This window comes from Anser anser (assembly GCF_964211835.1).
Source record: "Anser anser genome assembly, chromosome: 5".
Lineage (NCBI taxonomy): Eukaryota > Metazoa > Chordata > Aves > Anseriformes > Anatidae > Anser > Anser anser.
Genome location: NC_139725.1, coordinates 57,037,805 through 57,060,304, shown reverse-complemented (window position 1 = coordinate 57,060,304; position 22,500 = coordinate 57,037,805). Strand labels below are relative to the sequence as shown.

Genomic DNA, 22,500 nt, shown 5'->3' with positions numbered 1-22,500 from the left:
CTGCGATCCTGAAACCAAGTTGATGTACTGTAAACCATTATTTCTGTCCTGGTAGAAATAATTTCTTATAGCTGCAATGACACATACTATCCCCGCTGCAAGAAAGCTGTGGTGATTGATAGGAAATCAGCCCCTGTCACTAGACATCCTGATGCCGAAGCAGAGGACTGAGGACAAAAAACAGCATTGACAAAGGTTTTTGCTGTGTTTGTTCCATGCTGCCTTTCAAACTCCGAGGATTTTTGATGAGATCTTTTTTCCATTTCATTTTCTTTGACCATTCTCATAGCCCTTCTTTTTGTCCAGTTGCTTAAAGCATCCTGCCTCTGCAACCTTTACTGTTAACAACATTCTCCAAAGCACATTATTGCTGAACAGTTGTAGGCAAAAAAGCTGTGCATGCACACATTTGCCCCAGGAGCCTCCTGTAAGCTGGGAGCAGCCCTAGCCTGAAGCACAAGGACCACAGAGGCACGTGGTAAATATAATTCCATGTAGCCCAGCGTGAGTAGGCTATGCCAATTAGTAGTAGGGGTGTTTCATCATAGCTCAGAAGGTAAATCATGCCTGCGGTCAGCATTACGTTCATACGGTCACAGCACATGTTTGATCTAATCAAAAGAATCTGTTTTCTGTGGCCCAAAGAAGGAATAATGCAGTACACTAAAAAAAAAAAAAAAAGATGCAACAGTTTTATACAAACATTCTGTCAAATCATAATTATGGCTCCCGTGGCACTTGTTCATGAACTGAACAGAGAAAATCATTCTGTTAACATGCAATTCCTTGCAAATGGAAATAAAAGGAGCTGGCAACCCTGAATTTTGAATATTTTTGTTGGATTCATTGTTCAATGCGTGGTTACAGAATATAAGAACGTAGCTGGGAATATCTTTGCAGATGTTTCAGTAGGCACATTTCATTTATAACTAGTAGTGATCACTTAAAATAATCTGGACATCACCATCTAATTTGGGTTAGTGCCTCCAGCTTGTGTATTTCGAGACATCATGTGGCAGAGTCTTCAGTGTTCTGCAAAATTAAGAGTCTCTTAAAGGCTTGTGATACCTCTTTGTATTTCTTAGTTAAGAAATAGTTATTCCAGCATATGAGGACCATATTACTCCATTAGCAATGAGAAGAGTTAGCAATTTGGAAATACCACAATTAATAACAACTGAATCCATATTTGCCTTCAGAATAACATCATATGAAAGCAACTATCAAAACTGCTCATCTTACACCTAAGAGAGCATCTGGCTGATGCTGCAGAGGTTTTGCCCCACACTTGCACCATGCCTCCAATATATTACCGTAATTCTTTCTTGATAGGCCTTCCGAGGAGTATGTACCACATGACCAGGCAGACAAATATCATCTTATAAACCTCATTAAGCAAAGCCACAAGAACACTCACTTTCAGGCTGAGTCTTATCTCAACGCAAATTAAAAAGACCCTGTTTTTTCTTTTTTGTTGTTGTTTATTTTTTTTTTGCTTCAGCTGTTGCTCATTTGTTCTTACAGTGCAATGTACCAACAAGCTAAACCAAAAACCTACCCTTACTTTCATACCTGGAACTGCAGCAAACGGTCCTGCAAACACTGTTAACAAAGGGTTTGGCCCCCATCAGAGCAAGGCAGAGAATCTGACATACCAGCCATCACCAGAGGATTGGTAATGTAACAGACTTGAATTACTCTGTTTAGTAACCACCTGCATTCATTAAAACAGCATGTCACAATCCTGTGTTATAGTATTTGCTTTTCAGATACTTCCCGTAAAAGAACTACTGCAGTAACATTTCTCCAGCTGTAAGGCATCTGCACTAAATGCACTAGCAGAAACTTCTTTTGCTCGAGTCCCAGGACAAACCACAGTAATTACCAGGATAAGATGTCATCTCAATGGGAAAACGTGCTGCTGCCTAACAGGTTTAGCAAAGTCACTCTGGTACAGCTAACAAGAGCACTGGACAGCAGATATTAGATGCCGGGCTTTGAAGATGGAGAAACCATGGAAGGCAGGCTGGCTCAGTATCCCTGTCTCAACAACTTCCTGTAATATGCAGGCACTTTGGCATCTCCCAGTTGTTCCCAGTACAGTTTCTGCTACCACCATTCTGCAGGCTGTCTGTAGGCATGTTGCTGTCCTGATACTCATAAAGAGCAATGGCTACTCTGCAAAACATTTTGCAGCATCACCATCATTCTCCTGAATACGTAGGGAAGAAAGAGCACTTGTGTATTGCATACATATTTTCTAACCACAGCTAAGTGACAGTTCCTGGAACAAGGAGACACGACTTCTGTAGCTCAGAGGCTTCACCTCTGATAAATATCAAAGTTGTTAACACTTATCAAAAAGAAAAATGGAACAGAAGTCTTTCCTGATGGCAAGTCTTAGGAAAACTTCAACAGAGATCACTATCTTTGACTGTAGTAAGACCCTCCAATTTTCTTGTCATTGATTTGCAGTTTCTTGCTGTCTGGCCAATCCAGAAGAGTGTTCAAGCACCATATTGTAAGCATGTTCTGGATGCTCTGTGAAATCAATGCTGTTATTCAATTGGATCTCACCTTAAGAAATGCTAATTCTTAAACACAAATAGTTAACCCTGTGGAGCAATTGATTTTTTTGATCTAGTCTAACTCATCTGCATTTTTTTAATGTTTTATATCCTTCGTGCTCCTCTGCTGCCTTTGTTAGTAGTAGAATAGATTATTAACAGGAATTTAATCACTGATTATTCCTCCTTTGTAAGTAGCTTGTAGCTCCTGTATTCCATTCTGGATGATACGTACTACTCATATTTTGGAATTACTGCCACTTATTTTGCACCTTTTTATGAACCAGCTCTAGACATATCTGCTCTAGGGGCCTTAATGATTTCAACTATAAATACTGTTATCATAAAAATCTAGTGTGTTATGTTAAATGCAAAATTATATGAAGCTCTACAACATTGAAAAAATAACAGGTAAATAGTCACCATTTTTTCGCAGCTGTTGTGTAATAAGAAAAGCTCTTTGTAGGGTTGCTTTTTCTCCACTGAACAATTCTCAGGTATCCCTTAAACACTCACTGTAGCTATTACAGCCTTAAAAGGATCATGGTAGTGAATTCAATGTGTCCAATTCTGATGTGAAGCAAGTGTGGAAGTGAACTTTGTCCACCAAGGGTGCACGCAATGGGTAGCTAATGCAGGCAGTTTAACTGGAGAAGGTGAGAAGCAGAGCTCAGCGCTGACCTAACAGGAATGGAACAAAAGACCTCTAAGGCTGCCCATTCAGGGTTCTCCAGTCCTCAACAGTTCTGGCCATTTTTGAGTACTTGGTACCATGCAAGATGGAGACTCAGCTGTCTTCCTCTACAAGTTACATAGCTAAGTGTATCAAACATTTTAGGAGCTTTGTTTCCTTTTTTAACCAGAAACTCCAGCATTGCTATTCATTAAGTAAATTACTTGAAATCTCAGGTTTTGGCTGATGCCCAGATATTCTGAATACCGGATTTTTTATCCGGATTATGTGCCATCTACTGTGGGACTTTGTCAAAATACTGCCTGTAGAACTGAGACGATCAGCAGCAGCTGTGCAGGCTGTGATGGAGCACCAGGAAAGGAGGAGAGCCCTTCCTTCCCATGGGGGAGCTGGGAGCCACGCTGTCGCAACAAAAAACAGCCAACCGGTCTGAAGGGAATAAATCTATTACCACAGTCTGCTTCTCTTTGCGAGGACAGTCTGGAGAAAACATTCACATTAGGCGTGATTTAAAAAAAAAAAAAAAGACTGATAATAAAAACAAAGCTTCACATTCCAAGGCTTAACCTATTAACTGGCAGAAGCTAGGCACGTCGCATTGTGAGATTTCTCATGTACTTTCAATCCATCTGGTACTGTCCGATATTGAAAACAGGATATTGGACTAAATGGGCAATTAATCTCATCTTCTGCAGCAATTCCTATATGTTTCTTTTCCCCTAAACATATGCCAATACAGAATTATAAACAGTGTTGGAAACATCTGAATTTGATGTACTAGAGGTCACCAAAGAGCACACAATTCTTTCTTCCTCCCTCTCCATTCCACACAACACTCAGTGTACTTTGTTTTCCCAGAATTAATTTCTATTTCATAAGTAACTGAGCCTTTCAATAACTTGTTACTTAGAAAAAAGTCAGATACTACAGCCTGTAAGGTTTAAATTGGTTTTTTTCAATAGTAAAAAGCAGCATGGTAAATGATCCTGATTTCATGACCAAGATGCATAACTCAGAGTTCAAGTAGTAAAGCAATTCATCTTCAACAGAACAGCTCATGCTAGGTCTGAAAATGGAGCTCTAAATTCTATCGTCCTAAAATATTTAACATGATCTCTTTGGAGATTTCTGCTAGAACCCAATAGAAAAGATTTGTCTTCTACTCACAAAATAAATGCAAATCCTTACAAGGCTGGATAACCATAAGATGGCCCCAGGCAAATCTTTGGTTCTTTCTTACTGTCTGCTCCTGAGAGAATCGCCATACACCCTGATGCGCAGGGAAAGCTCTTTAAATGGCTGCTTTTTCCACTCGCTTCCACCATTCATTTTTTAGGCATCACCTCTTTTCCCTTTCACATCTAACACTTTCATTAATGATTAAGAACTGCTTTTTATACCACGTATAATGCACCAAATTTTGGTGCATTAATCCAAGCAACTTGTAGCTTACAGTTTTCATGTTATTCTATAGTTTATAAAGACAAGCTGAAGGAGTAATTTAATCTTGTGCACTGACCAGTTACACAGTTATTTACAGTCTGTTCTTGAAAGGGATTAAGACCACTTACAGTTGAAGCCTACACCAGCAGTACCACGAGCAGAACCTCCACGTTCTGCTGCTCTCCTCACGTTGAACACACACCCAAGAAGGCAGCAAACCTAATCCCCAGACATGCAATGTACGCATCTGAATGCCAAACTAACCTTTGGTTTGAAATTGCCAGTCTCCAAAAGGCAACATGACTAAAATGAGAAAACCCTAATTTACGTTCTTCCTCTCACTGATCTGATCATTCTTTGTTTTCTTGTCTGGCCTGAGTCTCTTACTTAACAGCTTTGGAATCCCCTTCAGGACATATGTTTCACTACATAGGTGCAATGATGAGCACAGTAGCTTTATTCCAGCTGTGACCTCCCAGTATTAATAAAAAAGGTAGTTTCAGGACAAAACAGTAAATGGGTGAAGGGCATTTTCTCAGCCCAAACTCAAAGTGTTCTCATCCCCAAGTCAAACAAATTACTTTGATGAACTATGCTAATTCATATCAGTGAAGAGGCCAACAAAAATAGTTTAAAATATAGAGGAGGGGAAAAAATGAAGCATCTTATATGCAATATTTATTTGACATTTATGAGTTCTTACATGATTTCACTTCACTACGTGCCTTGCCCCAACCAGAAAGTCTAACAAAGCACACCCTGACATGTTAAAAGTTCATCTCAGTTTGGTTCTGAAATTAAATATGAAAGAATTCTTCAGCCTTCTTTTGTCATCCATGCTTTCTATCTTTCTTACCCTTCGTGGTGAGTCCTACGTACTCTTATTTCCTGGCTGTCAAGCTTCCTGCTACATCACATCTTAATACACTATGTGCTTCTTCAGTGGATCACTTAGAAATCATTCCTGCTGTGTCCAGCCAAATATATATAAGTATATATATATATATTTATATTTATGGCTTAGACTTTTCAACTAGAGTCCTTGACAACAAATTAGGTGTGCAAATCCTCTTTCGATTGTGATTAAACAGACAATAAAACTAACACTAACTCATACGATGCTATTAGAGGGTTTTAATCTTGTCTGTATTTGCATGAAAATAGTGCTTCTTAGCTTGTATATTCTCATACAGGTTTCTGAGAGTCATTTCTACAGTAATAAAGCAGCAGGTCCAGTCAACCACATATTACTGTTGCAAATCAAATAAAAAAAAGTTTCATGCTTGTAACGGGAAAAATATACCAAAAACAAAGGTCAGAACCTAACCAAAGAGGAAAAAAAGAGAGAGAGAAGAATCATTCAGAAAGATGCGCGTGCAGTTACAAAACATTTAGTGCTCTTGGTGAGACTATCATCAAGACATTTGCAAGGGCTCAGGTGGCCAACTACTATTAAGGAAAACAGTCTTGAAACTCTGAATAGCTGATTTATTAGGCTAGATTCTCTGAAAACTCCAGAAATACAATTTTGATTATATACTATCCATCATGAGTTCAGGTTACTATTTTTCAGTCATTCAATTGTAAGAAAATTATGTGGTTCCTGTTAACATGATTCCCATTCAAGTGAGTATCTGGCAGTTAGGAAAGCTTGAGCATAAGCAATTAGTTAATGCTAAAAAGAGCAAAATAGCTTACAGTGGCAATGCCTGGGGCAGGATAAAAACTACATGTGTGCTATCTTCCTGGCAGATATTTAGGAAAACAGTATGTGGAATAAGGCACCTACAGATGGTCCTTGCCATGGACCATTGTTCTCAGGTGCTGTGAACCAGTGTTTTAGATATTATTACTCATTAGACCCTGACAAAAGAATCAACATAGCTGTACTGACAAAAGTTTTTGTCTGAAAAGAGCTGCACTGGAAGAAGCCAGAGTCAGAAGTGTGTTTATCACATTCCCTTTTAGCAAAACAGGGTTGTTTTTTTCGTTGTTTTTTTGTTTTCTTGTTTTTTTTAAAAAAAAAGAAAACACAAGTCTTGCAATTATCTATATTCCTACCACCAATCCTGAAGATGATCTTTGGTATGAAACTGTGTCTCAAATGGTCTCCTTTCATTAACCATCTCCAGATGAATCAATATGAGGTGAGAGATGTGGGCAGCATCTTTCAAGAGAAACAAATTGCCATTGTAACTTTTAATATGCAATTAGTCATGCAAAAATGAAATGCTGTGAAAATACAGCATACTTTATAAATGCATCGCTGTGAAGACTAGATGGTACTTCACAATGCTGGCAGAGCAATAAGTTCTTGTTTGTCAACATAATATTCCCATATGTAATTACAAAATTGTGTGCAAGCCGACCACTTTACTTTGCTCCATTAGTGAAATTGACGACTAGCATAAAGAATACCATGACAAAACAGCTATTTTCAAGTATGAAATGAACAAGAATTGCAGTCACTAAGCTACTTTCACTGCTTTTCTTTGACATCTATGTGCTTTAACCAAACCCAACCCTCTTCTCAAGCCTTCCAGGAAAAAATACATTAAGGAAAAGAGGGTCAATTATTCCATTAAAATGTATTTACTAGCGTAAAAAAGAAGAATCAGCTTAATTGCATCTAAAAGATTCAGTCTGAGGTACAGGAAAAACTTTCAACCAGTAAAGTTGCTGTGCATTAGAACAGGGCTGCCCATAGAGGTCATGCAGTCTCCTGTGTTGTCCCTACAGGTCCCTGAAGGTTTTTTTTTTGTGTGTGTTTTTGTTTTGTTTTTTTTTTTTAACTGCTGTGGAAGAGATCCATCCTGTGTCAGTGCAGAGCATTGGGCTCAGCTTCCTCTGGAAGCCCTTTCCAGCCTGACATATCCATTATTCTCTGCGTATATGCACCTTGCCGCTGTAAGCACATTACTGGACTGCTGCGCTCTGATACAGCTGAGGCTGACAGGGCTTGGCATAAGCATAGGGCACTGTCAAAACACTTGCAGAACCTGAGCTTTTCTTCAGTGGCCCACGATTAGTCATTATTAAGACATGCGTGAGGTCTCTACACGCTTCAGTTTCCTGCGGCATCTTTTAAATTACCTCAGTACAGCTTGCTTTTTTGTAACCGTAAATAAAGACCTGCCTGAATAATATCAAACTATGTGTTAGCTGTCATTTAAACAGCAAATTACAGCAAATAAACTATGCAACAAGACATGTTTAAAAACACAATTTCCTGGTACAGTTAATAAAAATAAACCAAATTCTTAGTGAGTCTACCCTCAAAAGAGAGTCAAGACCGGGTATCATGCTGATTACTCTTTTTTCATCCTCTCAAAAATCATTGCATCTTTCCCCAGCAAAATGTGACCCAATTTGAAGATAACACACAAAAACAGGTAAATTGTACTTGGTATAGGAGTAATCACTTCTTTAGCTATATTCTGGGGTTCCGCAGGTTGATGCCAGTATCCATTTGCCTGTTATTTTATTTTACAGTCATAAACCAAGCTGTTGGCCTCAGGGAGATTCTACAGCTGGCCCACCAAATACTATTCTTGGTCAGTACAGCATGACTGCTCCCTTCAATACGTACTCCCTACTTTGCTCCATTGCCCAAGAAAGCACATTTTTCCACTAGCCTAAGATAAAAATCAGGTAGCAGTCATGAGATCTGATGGAAAAATATCCTTTATGTAACCAGCCTTTTATGTTCAACAAATAAAAGATAGCATTTCCCTACAGTGTACATAAAGTTTAAAGGGTTAGTGCAAGAAAATTAGAGAGGTTCCAAGGGATGCTGAACTGGAAAGGCTCTTATAAGTTTCAGAAGTGGTAGGGAGGAGATGGGGAGCATTATCTTCCTACCTGAAGCAAAAGCATTTTAAGCTTAAAATTTCAAAATGCTCCCCTCCATGTACTCATGCCTGTTGACTAGAGAAGTGTGCGTATGTAACAGGTGCCTTCAGAGAGGCTGGTACTGGTAAAACCAGTAAGCTTTCTCGCATTGCTACCAAAATGTTGTTTTGTATTGAGCATGTCAAACAACTCTTCTGGGGTTGTTTTGATTTACTCTATTGACAGCTAACATAAGCAGGATTTTACCTGACCAGCAATCCTGTCTGTTTTAATTGTATTAAATGAGCAAGGCGAGCTTGACATTGGAACATTTCTTGACATTAGAAAGAAAGTGTCCTTTCTTCAAATATTTTACAGTCAGATTAGTTTTCATAGAGTAAGCCATAACATCCATGGAACTTCCCAGGTTTATTAAAGTCTAAAAACTAGCTAGATGAATCTAAACTCATTTTCAGACTGCCTGCAAGTCAGTGCATTGCAGGGTGGTCCTCCTTCCCCCTCACTGCAGCTCGCAGTATCTCTCCACTTACTACACAGTCCATGTTAAACGAGGTGATCTCTGGCAGTTACCACGTGCTATACATTCACACAAAGGATTACAAATCCTCTTACACCAGCCCAAGGCTGCTTTGGCCATGTGTCTGCAAACATAGGAATAAGCAGGATCATGTGCTTTTTTCTTTCCTGAATTACTCAAGAGAAAAGCAGAAAGACTAGTCAAACCTTTTCCCCTACAGACACAGAGGTACACACAGGCTCATTAGCCTGCACAGACAAAGGCTCAGGAAGTTTCCTAGGGTGTCATTCCTTAGAACAGGGGAAAAGCATTCAAGTGGTGCAATATGCCCTGCTCCTTGCTCACTCAAGGGACACAAAATCAGTTTCTGTATGATATTAAAATTCAATGGATTTTGTGTTGCTTCTCAAGCTGTAGAAAAGACAAACATACTAACCTAGCTCAGCTAAAGGGCTTCATCTGTTGCCCTTTCTTCCTTTAATGCTGAAAAGGTTTCTCCTCCCCTCTCCTCAACTCAGAAGAATATCATATATTTGAATATCAATATTTGATCAGCACGTCCCCTGCTATGTGGCCTGTATACTTGTCTAAATTTGCCCCATCACATTTAAGCAAACAAATTCACCACTCTACTGGTCAGATCCACGTTTCTTCTCTTCTTTCTCTCCAAAGACAAAAACAAATAAGTTTTTTGGCCTTTTCAAATAAAAAACATGAAGTGTTTCTTCATTCTCCATCTTCAGCTCTGTCCCCAGCTCCCCAGGGAATCAGCCCTCTACATACCTACACAGCCCTGTCAGTATATTTGGAAAACCCTTGACCTCAGGTTAGAATGTATAGCATGGCTCCTTAGGTTCAGTATTCGTATTTACTCTTATTGTCTTTAAAAGGGATTCGTTTATACAGTCAGCTGTACGTTGAAAGCTGCTCACTTGTTGCTTACATCCTGCTGTGAGCCGTGATCCCACAACAGTATCTGGTGCCCTTTTGCCCACACACTCGCTCAGTACAACTGGGATGAATGTCAGCTGCAAGCCCCCCAGCTGCCGTCCCACTCTTTGCTGTAAACTGATGAGTTCTAATCAAAATACCTCAGGGCATTTTACAGTCTCTCAAAGTCACTTTCATGTTGCTTCATCTAGTGCTCTCTCTTAACAAGTATTTCAAATTGGATGATAGCACTAGAAGGTTTTACTCAAATACAAGCAGTGCCTATTTTCCAACCTTATTAAATCATAAAGCACTTGATTCATTTCCAAGGATTAGGTCCAAAATATCCTCTGGCTATATTGACCATTCAACAAATTGCATTATAAAGGCAGTGCTACACTAGAGTAGCTCTAAAAGCCTGACTTCCTTGGATTTTGCATGGTTATTATTCCAATCAATATTGGAGTGATTCAAATCCCTCGTGATCAATCTCCAAGCCTTCTCCTTGGTGCTTCTCTTGTCTGTACAAACATTTCCCAGATAATTTTTGTGAACTGCCCTAGGGGTCTATAACTTCCACCAGCCTTTTCATCATCAACTGCTCCCTATACCACCTCTGGTTTATGGGACACAATGCAAATCCCTTGAGAAATCCATTCCCATCTTTCAGTATAGATGCTTGCCAGAGTCAGTTTTGTATTCCAAGTCTCAAAATTATAGACTTTTCCTGATTGGTTAGCTAGATATCACACCCCTTAAAATGTTCATTCATTCAAAAACGATAGGCTGTTGAAGACTAACAAGCCTCCTTACCATTCCCTGTCATACACGAGAGCAGCTGATGTGGGACAACTTCTTAGCACAAAAAGCAAGAAGCTCAAAATACAGCACTACATTTAGTATTTTGGTCAGAACATTTTAGTTCTGAAAAAAAAAAAAAAAAGACCTTTTCTCCCGTGTAAAAGATACTACAAATGTGTGGTCTGTCTCTAGCCAGGAGTATGGTTTTTTTGTTCCCTTATATTGACAAATTCATACTTCTAATGGGAAGAAAGTTTATGGTGTCTATACTCCACAACCAAAGGAAGAAATCACCCCCTTTCTCCATCATTCATAGAAACGCATGGGTGTTTCTAGAACCCAATACCATGATAACATATCTTTTGAATTTGTACCTTGATGCAAACCCCACCTTGACACCCAAATTAAGGTTCACTGTAACCTAACTGCAGGGGCTAAATCAGTTAAAATCCAATGGAATTTCTATTCCATGCTCTCAGTAGTGTGACAAATTGAGAGAAAAGGCAGGGGCACATGAAGGGTGCACAAATTTCAATCAACTCACTTCCAAGTGTGTGAATACCAGAGGATGATTGGCTCTCGAGTTTCATCATATGTGCAAGTATTGCTTTATTGTGAACATTTACATTAGCAGTTTAATCCCGTTAGGAAAAGAACACTGAAAATTGGTTTCAAAATGTTCCCTTCATTAAATCTGTTGCAATTTCTCTTGAAATAAAAAGCACGGTCTGAGTGAGTAAGAACCTAGCAGACAAACTGTTAGAAACATTAGATAAGGACCTCTCAACCTGTAAAAGGAAAGAAATTGTACTGTACATTTCCCAACTGAATTGTTGCCACATTTTAACATCATTTAGGGGAATAGAATTTTAAATAAAGGCTAGCAAACACGTATCACATGTTTAAAGAAAATCAGCCACAAAATAAAGAGCTTAAGATGTGCAAGGAAGCCCCATTCATACACAGCCACACGTTTTTTCTAACCTCTCTTTTCTGCTCTTTACAGTAGCTTATTTACAGTACTTCACTGCACTGGGAGACAGAATGATACTGTACCACCACAGGAAATCTATCTCAGTTTTGTGCTTCAGCAAGTTCCCCTCTCAGGGAAGATTTTGTACAATCGTCTTAAGCCTTGATTTCTTGCATCTCATCTATTCATCAGCGTGTCGTGCACTGGATCCAGAGATGCATATAGCACCTTCACTGTCATGTAAATGTAAGCAACCCAGACATGCCACACAGGCACCAATGTTGGGTGCAAGACCAGATGTCAAGTGCAGAGTTTACTTTGGAAATGGTGCTTTGGACGAACTTCTTGTAGCAAGCAAAAGCTAATCCAGTAGCATTTGCTTTAGTTAAATTAGTTCATGCTTCCTTCAGTCCTGAGACATGCATACAAGTAGTTATTGTGACCTGTTGTATGTTCAGTAACCTGTTTCCATCTGTCTCCAACCTTCCCCAAATGGCAAACTATGAGCTATTAGAAATATCTATGATTTCAGCCTTTGGGCTATACAAATTCAAGTTATCTAAGATAAGCCATACACATAAATATGAAGACTACTATAAATTAGCTGAGGCACCTGTTACTCCATAGTAACTCATGAGGATGATTAGGCTCTAGTCCCTTCCCTGAAATTGAAATTATTGCATTTCTAAACTTTGTTTCTCCTAAATATGAGGGCATTTTGATATGGTTCACACACTGTCCAGTTCTCGCAAAAACTAAACCAAGGGAAGTATCACTGAAGTTAGTCTATTCTGTGTTCAAGCTTCTGTTTGGATGCATTTACACTTTCCAATTATAGAATACTTCATTTTAAATTTCCAAACACGTGTAAAGGCAACACACTTCAAGCCTTTTGAGGAAGCTTCTTCCATAAGCAGAAGTTATAGATAAACCTCCTACAGAAATTCTTAGCTTTTCTACACAGCATTTTAGCACACTGAATTAAAAGCACGATGTTACTGGATGAATGGCATCAGTAAATTATTTTGCTGATGAAATTTGTTTGCATCTCCTCCACCACTCAAATTTCCAATTTGTCTTTCTGTGAAAACCACTTTAGAACATCAGTACTATTTAAAAAAAATACATTTAACAAAATCACTTTTCTGATCCACATGAGTTACAGAAAAGACTTAAGCACTAATCTATGAATGAGATTAAACTGGGTGACAGAAGATTAATCCACAAAGGAGGAGTATTTGGTAGTTGTGTCAAAAAAATCTCACAGAAGTAACATCAAAAGTAGCAGCAGACAGCAGAACTCACACTCCTCCGGTTTCACTGCTGCGATAATGTGTTGGAAATTGGAAAGTAGGAGTGTACTTACATTGGTAACTGCTGCCATAACGGTGGCTCGATTAACCGCACGTGAGAGGGAATAAATAGCTTGGCAGAAACTCCCAGTGTTGTCAATCTCTGTTGCCTCTTGTCTAAAAGCAAAAGGGGCAACATTGTCATTGCTCAGAACAGCCACCCATGACTTTAAATCTGAAAAAGTTAAAAACTTCTGCAGACCTGTTTTATTGTATGTCATGTGCAATGATACTGACAATGGGAATAGTGAGGGTACATTGAGACTAAATTAACTTTTCCATAAGCTCACTTTTCATCTACCCTCTGACATCAGTTGTTCGAAAAGACAGCCAAGGAGAAAAAGTCAGTTTGTAGGGGTGGAACTGATATGGAAAACACAGGCACATGCCATTAATTTTTCCTTGGCAGCTGATTTTACATTCAGAAAATGAACCTTTTAGACTCGGCGCTAACCTGCAAAGATGCAATGAATGTGAGAATGTTCAGAAAACATTCCTCAGGACCAAGCTCCTGTTAGGAGGGAACCACACAAAACAATATGCAGAAATCCCATTTGACTTGGAAGAGCATAAAAGCTTCAATACAACCTAATTCCAGAAAGTACGCAGGAAAGCATTTGAACATTTTCTTATGCTCTAGTGAAGCATGTGGTTAAAGTTAGAGATTTGCTTTCGTTCTTTGCAGAAGTACAAAGCAATGAACAGAACAGAAATATTCTCTTTAGTCTTCATGAGCTCTGTAAGGAACGCCAAACCATGCCCTCTATGACTGAGTCCATAGATATCACATATCTCTAGAAGATATTCCAAAGCAGGACTCTAACACTGTAAAACAGAAATCCCAGACTCTGCAACATTACCATTTAGCTCAAGAGCTATACTAGTTCCAACCAGCAAGAAACCAATTTAACAAAAACTCTTACACAAAATTTCACAGCAAAGGAGGCATTACTGAAAAAGCACTTCATATAAATTGATTGTATTGTATCTATTCAGTATTGCTGTTTAGTGCCAGAAGTCCAGCATTAGCTCAAAAATGGCTGGGTCTGTGCTTACACAAGACACCCAGTCAAACAATTAGGAACCTAATCATTAAAGAGTTTAAGACAGAAAACAGATGTTCCAGCCAATTTTGTTATAGCTGGGAGCCTCTGAAGAGAGACGTCTGGATTGTTTAGCTTGCTGATTTCTGCAGCGCCAGAGATTGTTCTCGTTACTGTGTTTTGAAGCGGTAATTTCTGAATGATGATGCTGGCAGAACTACAAACAAAGAATTACACTAATCCAATCTGGATGTTACTAACACATGTAAGACCATCTTCAGATTTTCACAGGTCAAGCAGGATTAAACCCTACTCCATTAATAAAACAAAAAGACACGCTTCTACAACTTTTTAAAGTGTTTTTGCCTAAAAAGGCGCAGGAGTCCAGAGTAGTCCCTAGCATTTTGTCCTACAACAGAATCTCAAGCAAGTTACTAGACTGCAACAATCAAATTGCTTTAACTAGATAAAGCTCATCTTACTCTAAACATCTGCCAAAAAATAACCTTACTAACACATAAGGGCCTCTCTAGAGCCTTTCCACATAAAATTCCAGTGTAACTGATATCCAACTGTTGAGGAACAACAAGCATTAAATTAGCTATGAATTGCAACTTCACATTAGTGCCAACCCTCCATTCCCTGATTTAGGAGGAAAGGACTGAGTGTTGATTCAAACTTCTGGATCCAAAACACAGCTTTTTGGGGTTTGATTGTAGGTTCTAGTTGGAAACAGCGATTAAGTAAGATTGCACAACGAACCGTGGTTGCCACCCTTCTGAGAGTCAGCTGAGCTAGCTATGGAGAGTCAGCCTTAACACTAAAAAAAAACAACGCCTGTAGTTGTTGATGTTAAAGTTTCTCCTACAGCCAAGAAATTCCATAAATGTTGGGCTGACAGTACTTTATTTTCTTAGCATGAAAAAAACTATTGTAATTGCACAAGAAGTATTTTCTTGACAGAAACAACAAAATACCCATTCATCTCTTAAATTTCCTGGTCTTTTTAGTAAACACAGGAAATCTGTGTTTACTAAACACAGACTGCATATCTATCTCGCCTGTGTTTTTTCATATTAGGTGAAAACCCAAGTAGCCACCAACAGTGCAGCTCTTGCAGATAAAACTAAGCTCCAAATCACAGGGAAGTGAGCAATCTTTTTTCCTTTCCATGACTCCAAATGCTTCTGGCTCATTAAAACAATCACTTCACAAGTTGAGTACCAACACAGTAAATTAACAGCGATATTAGAGGACAGACAAGCATCAAACTGTGCCAAGCACAGGTCTGAATTCTAAGAAGGAAATTTCATTTCCAGTTACCTATGTTGATCATTTAAGGCAAGACTAAACTGGCTTTTGAGGCTGCATTTCTCATATTTGAAATATTCAAAATTCTCAACCGACAATATCTTCCTGTGCATTGAAGGAAGACATTTATTGTACAAGCCTCTAACATCGCCCAGTGCATAACCAAATAAATGGGAGTAATTAGAAGAACAAAGTAGGAAGTTGTCCCATTCACATAAACTCCTTGCTGTTTTTACCCAGGGGACAGCAATGGACAAGGACTTCTAAGGTGCAGAGCGCTACAGAATATATCCGGAGAAGGGAGTAAAATAGAATAAAGTTCTCTCAGAGCCTTTGATACAGTCCTCGGATCTTAGAACCCAGCAGAAAGAGTAATTACTGCTAAGAACATGTGTGGAAACAGGGCAAACCAAAGGTTAATATGCAAAGCCCTAGGGAAGCCCAAGATGTACCTCATATATAGCAGTCCCTGCTGCTAGTCATAGCCTGCTGCATTTCACATATTATCCCCTCAACAAAGCTTACTTGGTGTCTCCATCAGTAAGAAAGCTCCTTTTCTTGACTACAGCTAAGCAAGCCTGCGTGTCTTCTGCTCCCATAGCCTCCAGTCTGTGTCCAGCCAAAATAAGCTGGCAGCAGTCAAGAAAAAGGGCTTACTAGCACACCATCCTAGACAGTCATACTCGTTCACATCTGGCTCACACCTGGCCAAATAAAACCATAAGCAGAGTAAGCATATTGTCTTCTGCTCTCCTGCATGGGTGTACTAGCAGACCTTGCTAAAGGCAACTCTTTCTTTGCCTACCTAATTAGATTATTAGCCATTTTAGAGCTCAGGGTGTAATGAATTAAACAGGAAGCCAGTGGCTTTAACCATTTATGGTTTTGCACCCCTACAATAGCAAGGAAAACCAGAAACCTTCAAAGGTGCTTTAAAGAAACCTTTAAAGGTTTCTGATTTTCAGTCACTACGTTTCCCTACCAGCACACAAGCCAGTACAACTATAAACTGCATAATTAGGAGATTATTAAAGACCTGGAAACAGATGAGAAAAAAAGACAGAAAAAGCAGATGTTATACCATGCTGAAATATTGTCAGGAATCTAACCTCAGAATTCTCATTAGCCACAACCACCTCAAACAAACTGGAAATGAGTAGTTATACAATAGCATAGCATTAAACTAAAATACAGTGGGCAACTGGATTAAAAAAAAAAAGAAACCAACAAAAAACACCCTACTCCAGTGAGGGGCACACTTCCCCCAGTCAACAGGAAACTTTCCCCCAAACTTGGTAGCAGCTGGATCAAATCCTACTAGAAGAAGAAAACACACATGATCTCTCTAGGACATGTCCAGTCAAGATAAGCAGAAAGATTCCAAATGCTTTTCACAAGACCAGAAAAAAGCCGCTGGCATATCTATTGCCAGATCCTGAAGAAGCATAAGTGTGCTTAACTTAAGCCAAGATGTCCCACAAAACAAAGCTGATAACTCTTATAGAGCAGCTCGAGAAAGGATGGTCTTCACCAAGTGCTCCATGCAACCAAGCCCCCAGATTCTGGATCTAACATACAAATAAAATCCATTAAACAGGTTTAAGACACATAGATCTACTGCAGGTTTCAGTAAACAGTACCATGGGATACACAATATTGAACTGCTTGGAATGACAAACAAACAACACTAGAAGCTTCTGATGCTTATGAAGTCTTAAATAACACTAAGAATGGGAAGAGGTGAAATTGGGAGAGGCTGAGGAATAGCTGAAGAGTATAAGGGGATATTTAAAGAAGGCAGCATAAAAAGCAAGTAAGGCACATGATGCATTTCTATAATAAGGTGGACATATTTAGTTTCTAGTGTATCGCATCAAGGTTTTAGCACACCATCAAGTGTGTGAGGCTGTACGTGCTGGTCAGAGAGTACTCAATGCCTGTGCAGAGAACAAGAAGCTTCTGTTTCTCCCCCTACTCCTCCATCCCAAAAATAAAAGCTCATGTGCACTCCAGACTTACTCAAAGAGTCTGGGGAGGAGAAAAAAATTAGCAAACAAAAACGTAAAGCAGAAACAAGAAGACAAATTCCTCCATTGCTCATGCCACAGAAGTGGTGGCCCATGGAATGCACCACACATCTATGCCAGGCGCAGCTAGGAAAAGGGATTCACATGCTCACGTTCAAAATGCTTTCAACCAGACTGCCCAGCTGTTTGTGCACAGCTGCATATTAGCAATGTTCTGTGGGCAGAATGCAACAGACCCAACAAGCCTGTCTTGCTGTGCAGAACATCTGCAGGAAAATGAAAGACACAATTATACTCAATTTACAAAAAAAGAAAATGGAAAGGTAACACAGATGAAGACAGCTAAAGAAGAAAATACATCTTTGAATTATTTTTCAATTTGGGTTGTGCTTACAATTCTTTTCCATTGCTCTCAGCAACCCTTTCTCAGATTCTCTCCTCTTCTCTTTTTGTTCTATATTGTCAGTTTATGCTCCTTCACAGAGGAATTTAATTATTTGGAAAACTTTAAACAAACAAACCAAGTAAAAAAAATAAGAGTACATAGGCTGCAATGAACTTCTCTACTCAGAGAAGTTCTGACCAAGCAATTTCTGTCAAGAAATGTTATTCCGTATTAAGTTATGGATTTCAATTACATTTTTTATGGCAGATTTCACAAAGCCCACAATGACCTTTTCACTCATTTTCAGTCTCAGAATGAAAGTTAGGCTCTTCCAGGAAACTGAATTTTTAATCCAGCTTCAGTTCACATGAGAAAAGATACATTTTGCTCTTCTGTCAAGCAAAACACATTGTCAATCTTCTGAATTTGTTCTCTGACAAAGATTTATCTCTGTTATCTGATCCAGAGGCAGCATTTTCAAAAGCACAGACTTGCATACTTGAGCATGACAGGACTTCGGTGAATCTCAGAAGAAAAATCCAGAAATCTTCATTACTACAAGTCATTGCTCTGACAGCTGCTCAAGACATCCTGTTGAAGGCATTTACATTTATTATAAGACCATCAGAAATTACATCTTCCACCATTCAAAGCAGTTAAATGAACAGAGTTGAATCCTTGCCTGATACTCCATGCCCCTGAAAAAACATGCATTGCTGTGCCTTTGCTGAAGATCTGTTGAGAACACTGCATGCTCCTTTTTCTCTTCAGATCTTCCTTACAGCAGGTACTTTCAACCAAAACCTTCCCAAGCCACTGTAATCTTCAAAGCTCAACTACCAAGAGCAACAGAGAAAATCTGAGTGTATGGAACACGAGCATTAACTTGGCCAGGTATTCTAAGCATATGTTGTGTAGAAACCAGTTTTATGGCCATAGGTAACAAAAGCAATTTACTCTAGGAGAAGAACCTACAAACTCATCCCAACATACCAGAGGCAGCATGAGCAAAGATCAGGATTGTTTGCTACACCTGTCCTTTGGACAAAGAGAATCCTCCACAGGGTTGTTAATTACTACCAGCATTAAAACAATAATCTGCTTCAATGCTGGAGTTGCGTTTTAAATGGCTTAGAAACAAACTCTTCTCAATGGGGAATTTCACAAAGGGAGCTTCATGCTTGAGAGATCTAAACTACATTCCCATTTCATTTAATCTTGTGTAAATCTGCTCAGGAAAGGAAACCTCAACTTCACCTGAACCAATAGCCTCGGCATTCTAGACAACATAGGTTATTTAGAAACACCAAGTATGCTCATATAAAGTAGACATCACAGCAAGGACAAATGGTCCAAGAAATGCAACAGAAATGAAGCAACAACAGCAAAAACATTAACAACTTCAACAGCTGAATTTTCTAGTTCCTTTGCCTTTCACACAATAAAATTAAAAGAAAGTTCTATTTTATATGATACACCAGAAGCCTAAGGGTCTAAAACAAAGCTTATCAGAAGATTCCCACTATCACGGCCTTTGGACTGCCATGTCTTCAAACCAGAGCTATTGTCTTCTGCTGCACATTTTTAGCATCTAGAACAAGCATCTTCTCCTCATGCCATCACAGGCTGCTCTTCATTGGATCTTGCTCAAACCAGTTCTGCCTGTACTCATCACCTGCAACTCACTTTCAGTTCCATCTCACACAGATGTTTCTCAACTTCCTGATTTTCTACCCATTGCTTCCTCAGCAAACACCTACCACTCCCACACCCGTTTTCATCCCATTTCTTTTCTTATGGACGTCTCTGGCAGTTTTTACCCTTCAGTTATAATTAGTTAAACTCTTTACAAAATACACCTTCCACTTCAGTTGACTATCCAGCCACCAGCTTAACATTAACTATTCTGTCTAGTCTGCCTGATGTAGAACTGGATAAGAATCAGTCTTCCCATGCCACGAAGTTTACTGAGCTTTGCCTTTTTTGTTTGTTTGTTTCACAGTGAGATAAAACCAAGATTGTTTGATACTTTTATTAAAACGAGAGAGAGAGAGAGATGCCTATCTCAGTAGACAATAAGTCTTGCAAAGATATTCATATGGGAAAAACCTCAGTCTACCTAATTAACTGGAGATTTAAAATATCACCCAGATCCCAAGTTAATGTTTTTCCTATTGTGCTGAGAGAGTCAGCACCACTTTACCTCCTTTCTTCCAAAATTCAATTTTGAGCTGGAAAAGCATTCCAGATAAAATACTTCATTCAGGTGAACATAGTCTCATGAACCCTTACGGTTTCAACAACAGAGTGCTAAAATGTTCAACCGCATTAGCCTGGACTTCTCTACAGCCCTTCTCAAAGAAAGTCCAGTTCTTCCTAGCTAAAGCTCACGTGAAGACAGCTGTCAGGCCTAACACCTCCACCTTAAATCCAGTCCTCCAAAAGTATTTTTGACCATGTCAAAATTATTCTTGCATTCTCCTTCCTAATCATTAACAACGATATCCTCTGAAAGATCTTAATTCCATGCAAGAGCCACAGGACCATCTTTGGGCAGTCTTACATGGTTGCCATAGATCATTTCTGAGCATTAGCCCAAGGTGCACATACCTTCTGCTGAATTTGGCTTTTAGCCATTTAAGATGTCATTACCTCCAACTACCTGGGCATACATAAATACAGATTGGCACCTATCAGACACCAATCCTTGGTACAGTGTAGTATCATTAGCAGATTTTTTATGTATAGAACAAGATTATTCCAAAGAAGATCAAAGGACACAAAGCCAAGCAAGTTCTCAGGTGGTGGGTAGCAGCAGATGCTACATGAAGAGCATCCTACTGTATATTTTAAGTTCTCCCATTTTATTTTTACTATTTTCTGAACCAGAGGTCTCTTCTCTAGTTTAATAGAGATTTTCCATTAATGTACCTAAACATTTTACAGCTCTCACATGTCATTTCTCACCTAGCTTCTACTTGCACTCAGCCCACCAGCCAGTCTATCACTCATTACTAAGCTCTCAAACACTTATGTTTTTGCCCCATGAAGCTCCCCATGGTTGGAAGATGCTGCCAGCAATGCCTCCTTTGTCATAATACATGTATGTGGGTGCCTGACGGGGTGAAAAAAAATCAAAACAAATATATTAATACAAAACAGGCACCACTGCTACTACCAGATATTGCCTCTGACTTCTATGGCAAGACTGCCAAATCTCATTTCATGGTTATACAGATTTTTGAAGCTATGCATCTTACAGAAGTGTCATTGAATCTTCACCTTCGTTTTTACATCAAAAAAGCTGAAGGACATTAAAATGAAGGCACAGAAACAAGACAAATGGTGTATACCTTTATTTAGATCTGAGAGAAAGAGTAAGGAAGATGGCAGACACACTGACTTGGAAGGTCAGCAGTTCAGACTTTTGACTTTGCCAAGTCAGGTGTTTTCACAGTGTTAAGTCTTTATTAAATACTATCAGACCTAATTGTTCCGCTCTCTTCTTGAAGTTCAATAAACTGCAAAAAGGTTTCATTAAACACAGACCTGAAAATTAAAGCTTGAAGAAATACAGAGTTAGATCTTGGGAATGGTTCGGGAGCGGAGAGAGGCTGGGAGGAATACAGGGAAGGGCTCTAAGTTGAATATGTAAACATTCATAGCTGGAATTATCTTGAAGGATGCTGCATTCTCACAGTTCCTGTCTCATCATTAGCCTCTGTTTCTTCTCCAAGAAATTTTGTAATTTTTCCCTGGTTTAATTATCTTCCTAACTGAATTAGTTTGTCAGTATGCAGAAGACAAATAAAACTAGTCATGGGTGATAAAGCCTTGTATATCTTCTATTGTACTGCTCCAACTCCCTATCATCCCTCCTAATTTTTAATTGAATGTTGCCATTAAGTGGTTCCCTTTAATATGCAGCCAGCAAGCTTTCTTCAGCACGCAAACTCCTGTACTCCCAGAATAAGCATCACTGGCATGACATCCCTAATTCTAATTATTTTAGATTTTGTAACAGTCATTAAAAATGGAGAGGTTTTCAATATTCAATTAAGAAACAGGCCAACAGCCTCCAAAAGAGCCTTTGCAAACACACTGAAGGTTTTCTCAAATATTAAAAAAAAATGCTGCCAGAGGAAATGAGCATGATTTCTAAAGCTGTTTTCCGAAACTGCTGTTAGAGATAGCAGGATAAGCTGTTGTAATCCTAGGTCTGGAAGCAGGGATACCACAGCTTTCAGACTGCTGTAGGCAGTAACCGGGAGACCTTTCCCCCCCGCGCAAACCTGTTTCCAGCCCACTGAAGTGGGAAACGCAAGCAGTGATATTGTGGCCAGTTTCTGCCACCAAACAGATGGTGACTGCTGGAAGCCAGCAACGCAGATCCTAGTCACTGAAACTTTATTGGGAGCGCCCACCAGTGTGAATAAATGTCTTTAGACGGACTAATTAAAAGGACTCTCTTCATTAGTTAGGACCATCTGTTAGGCCACAGACCTGGTGGAATTGCATACAGGTGGACATTCCTAGGTGGAAATCTGGGAATCAGCAAAAGAGCATCTCATGGCTTGTAAAGCTATTGTGTCCCAGTAACAGACT

The 22,500-nt window shown here is 39.2% G+C and overlaps 1 protein-coding gene across 17 annotated transcripts in view; it reads right to left on the bottom strand.

Moving 5' to 3' along the window:
- LOC310900140 (uncharacterized protein) overlaps nucleotides 1-22,500 on the bottom strand; it is a 222,706-nt gene that overhangs the window by 174,751 nt on the left and 25,455 nt on the right. For 11 of the 17 annotated variants that reach the window (XR_014584848.1, XR_014584850.1, XR_014584851.1 and 8 more), the window contains exon 3: nucleotides 13,144-13,246. The exons of 5 other annotated variants lie outside the window; for them this stretch is intronic. Coding sequence is in view for 6 of the 12 variants with exons in the window: in XM_083837617.1 (XP_083693743.1) it covers nucleotides 13,144-13,246 (103 nt within the window). In the remaining 6 variants the exon portion in view is untranslated. Of the gene's footprint in view, nucleotides 1-11,405; nucleotides 11,593-13,143; nucleotides 13,247-22,500 lie in introns of those variants that run through there. One more of the 17 variants, XM_083837614.1, reaches the window with a different exon arrangement.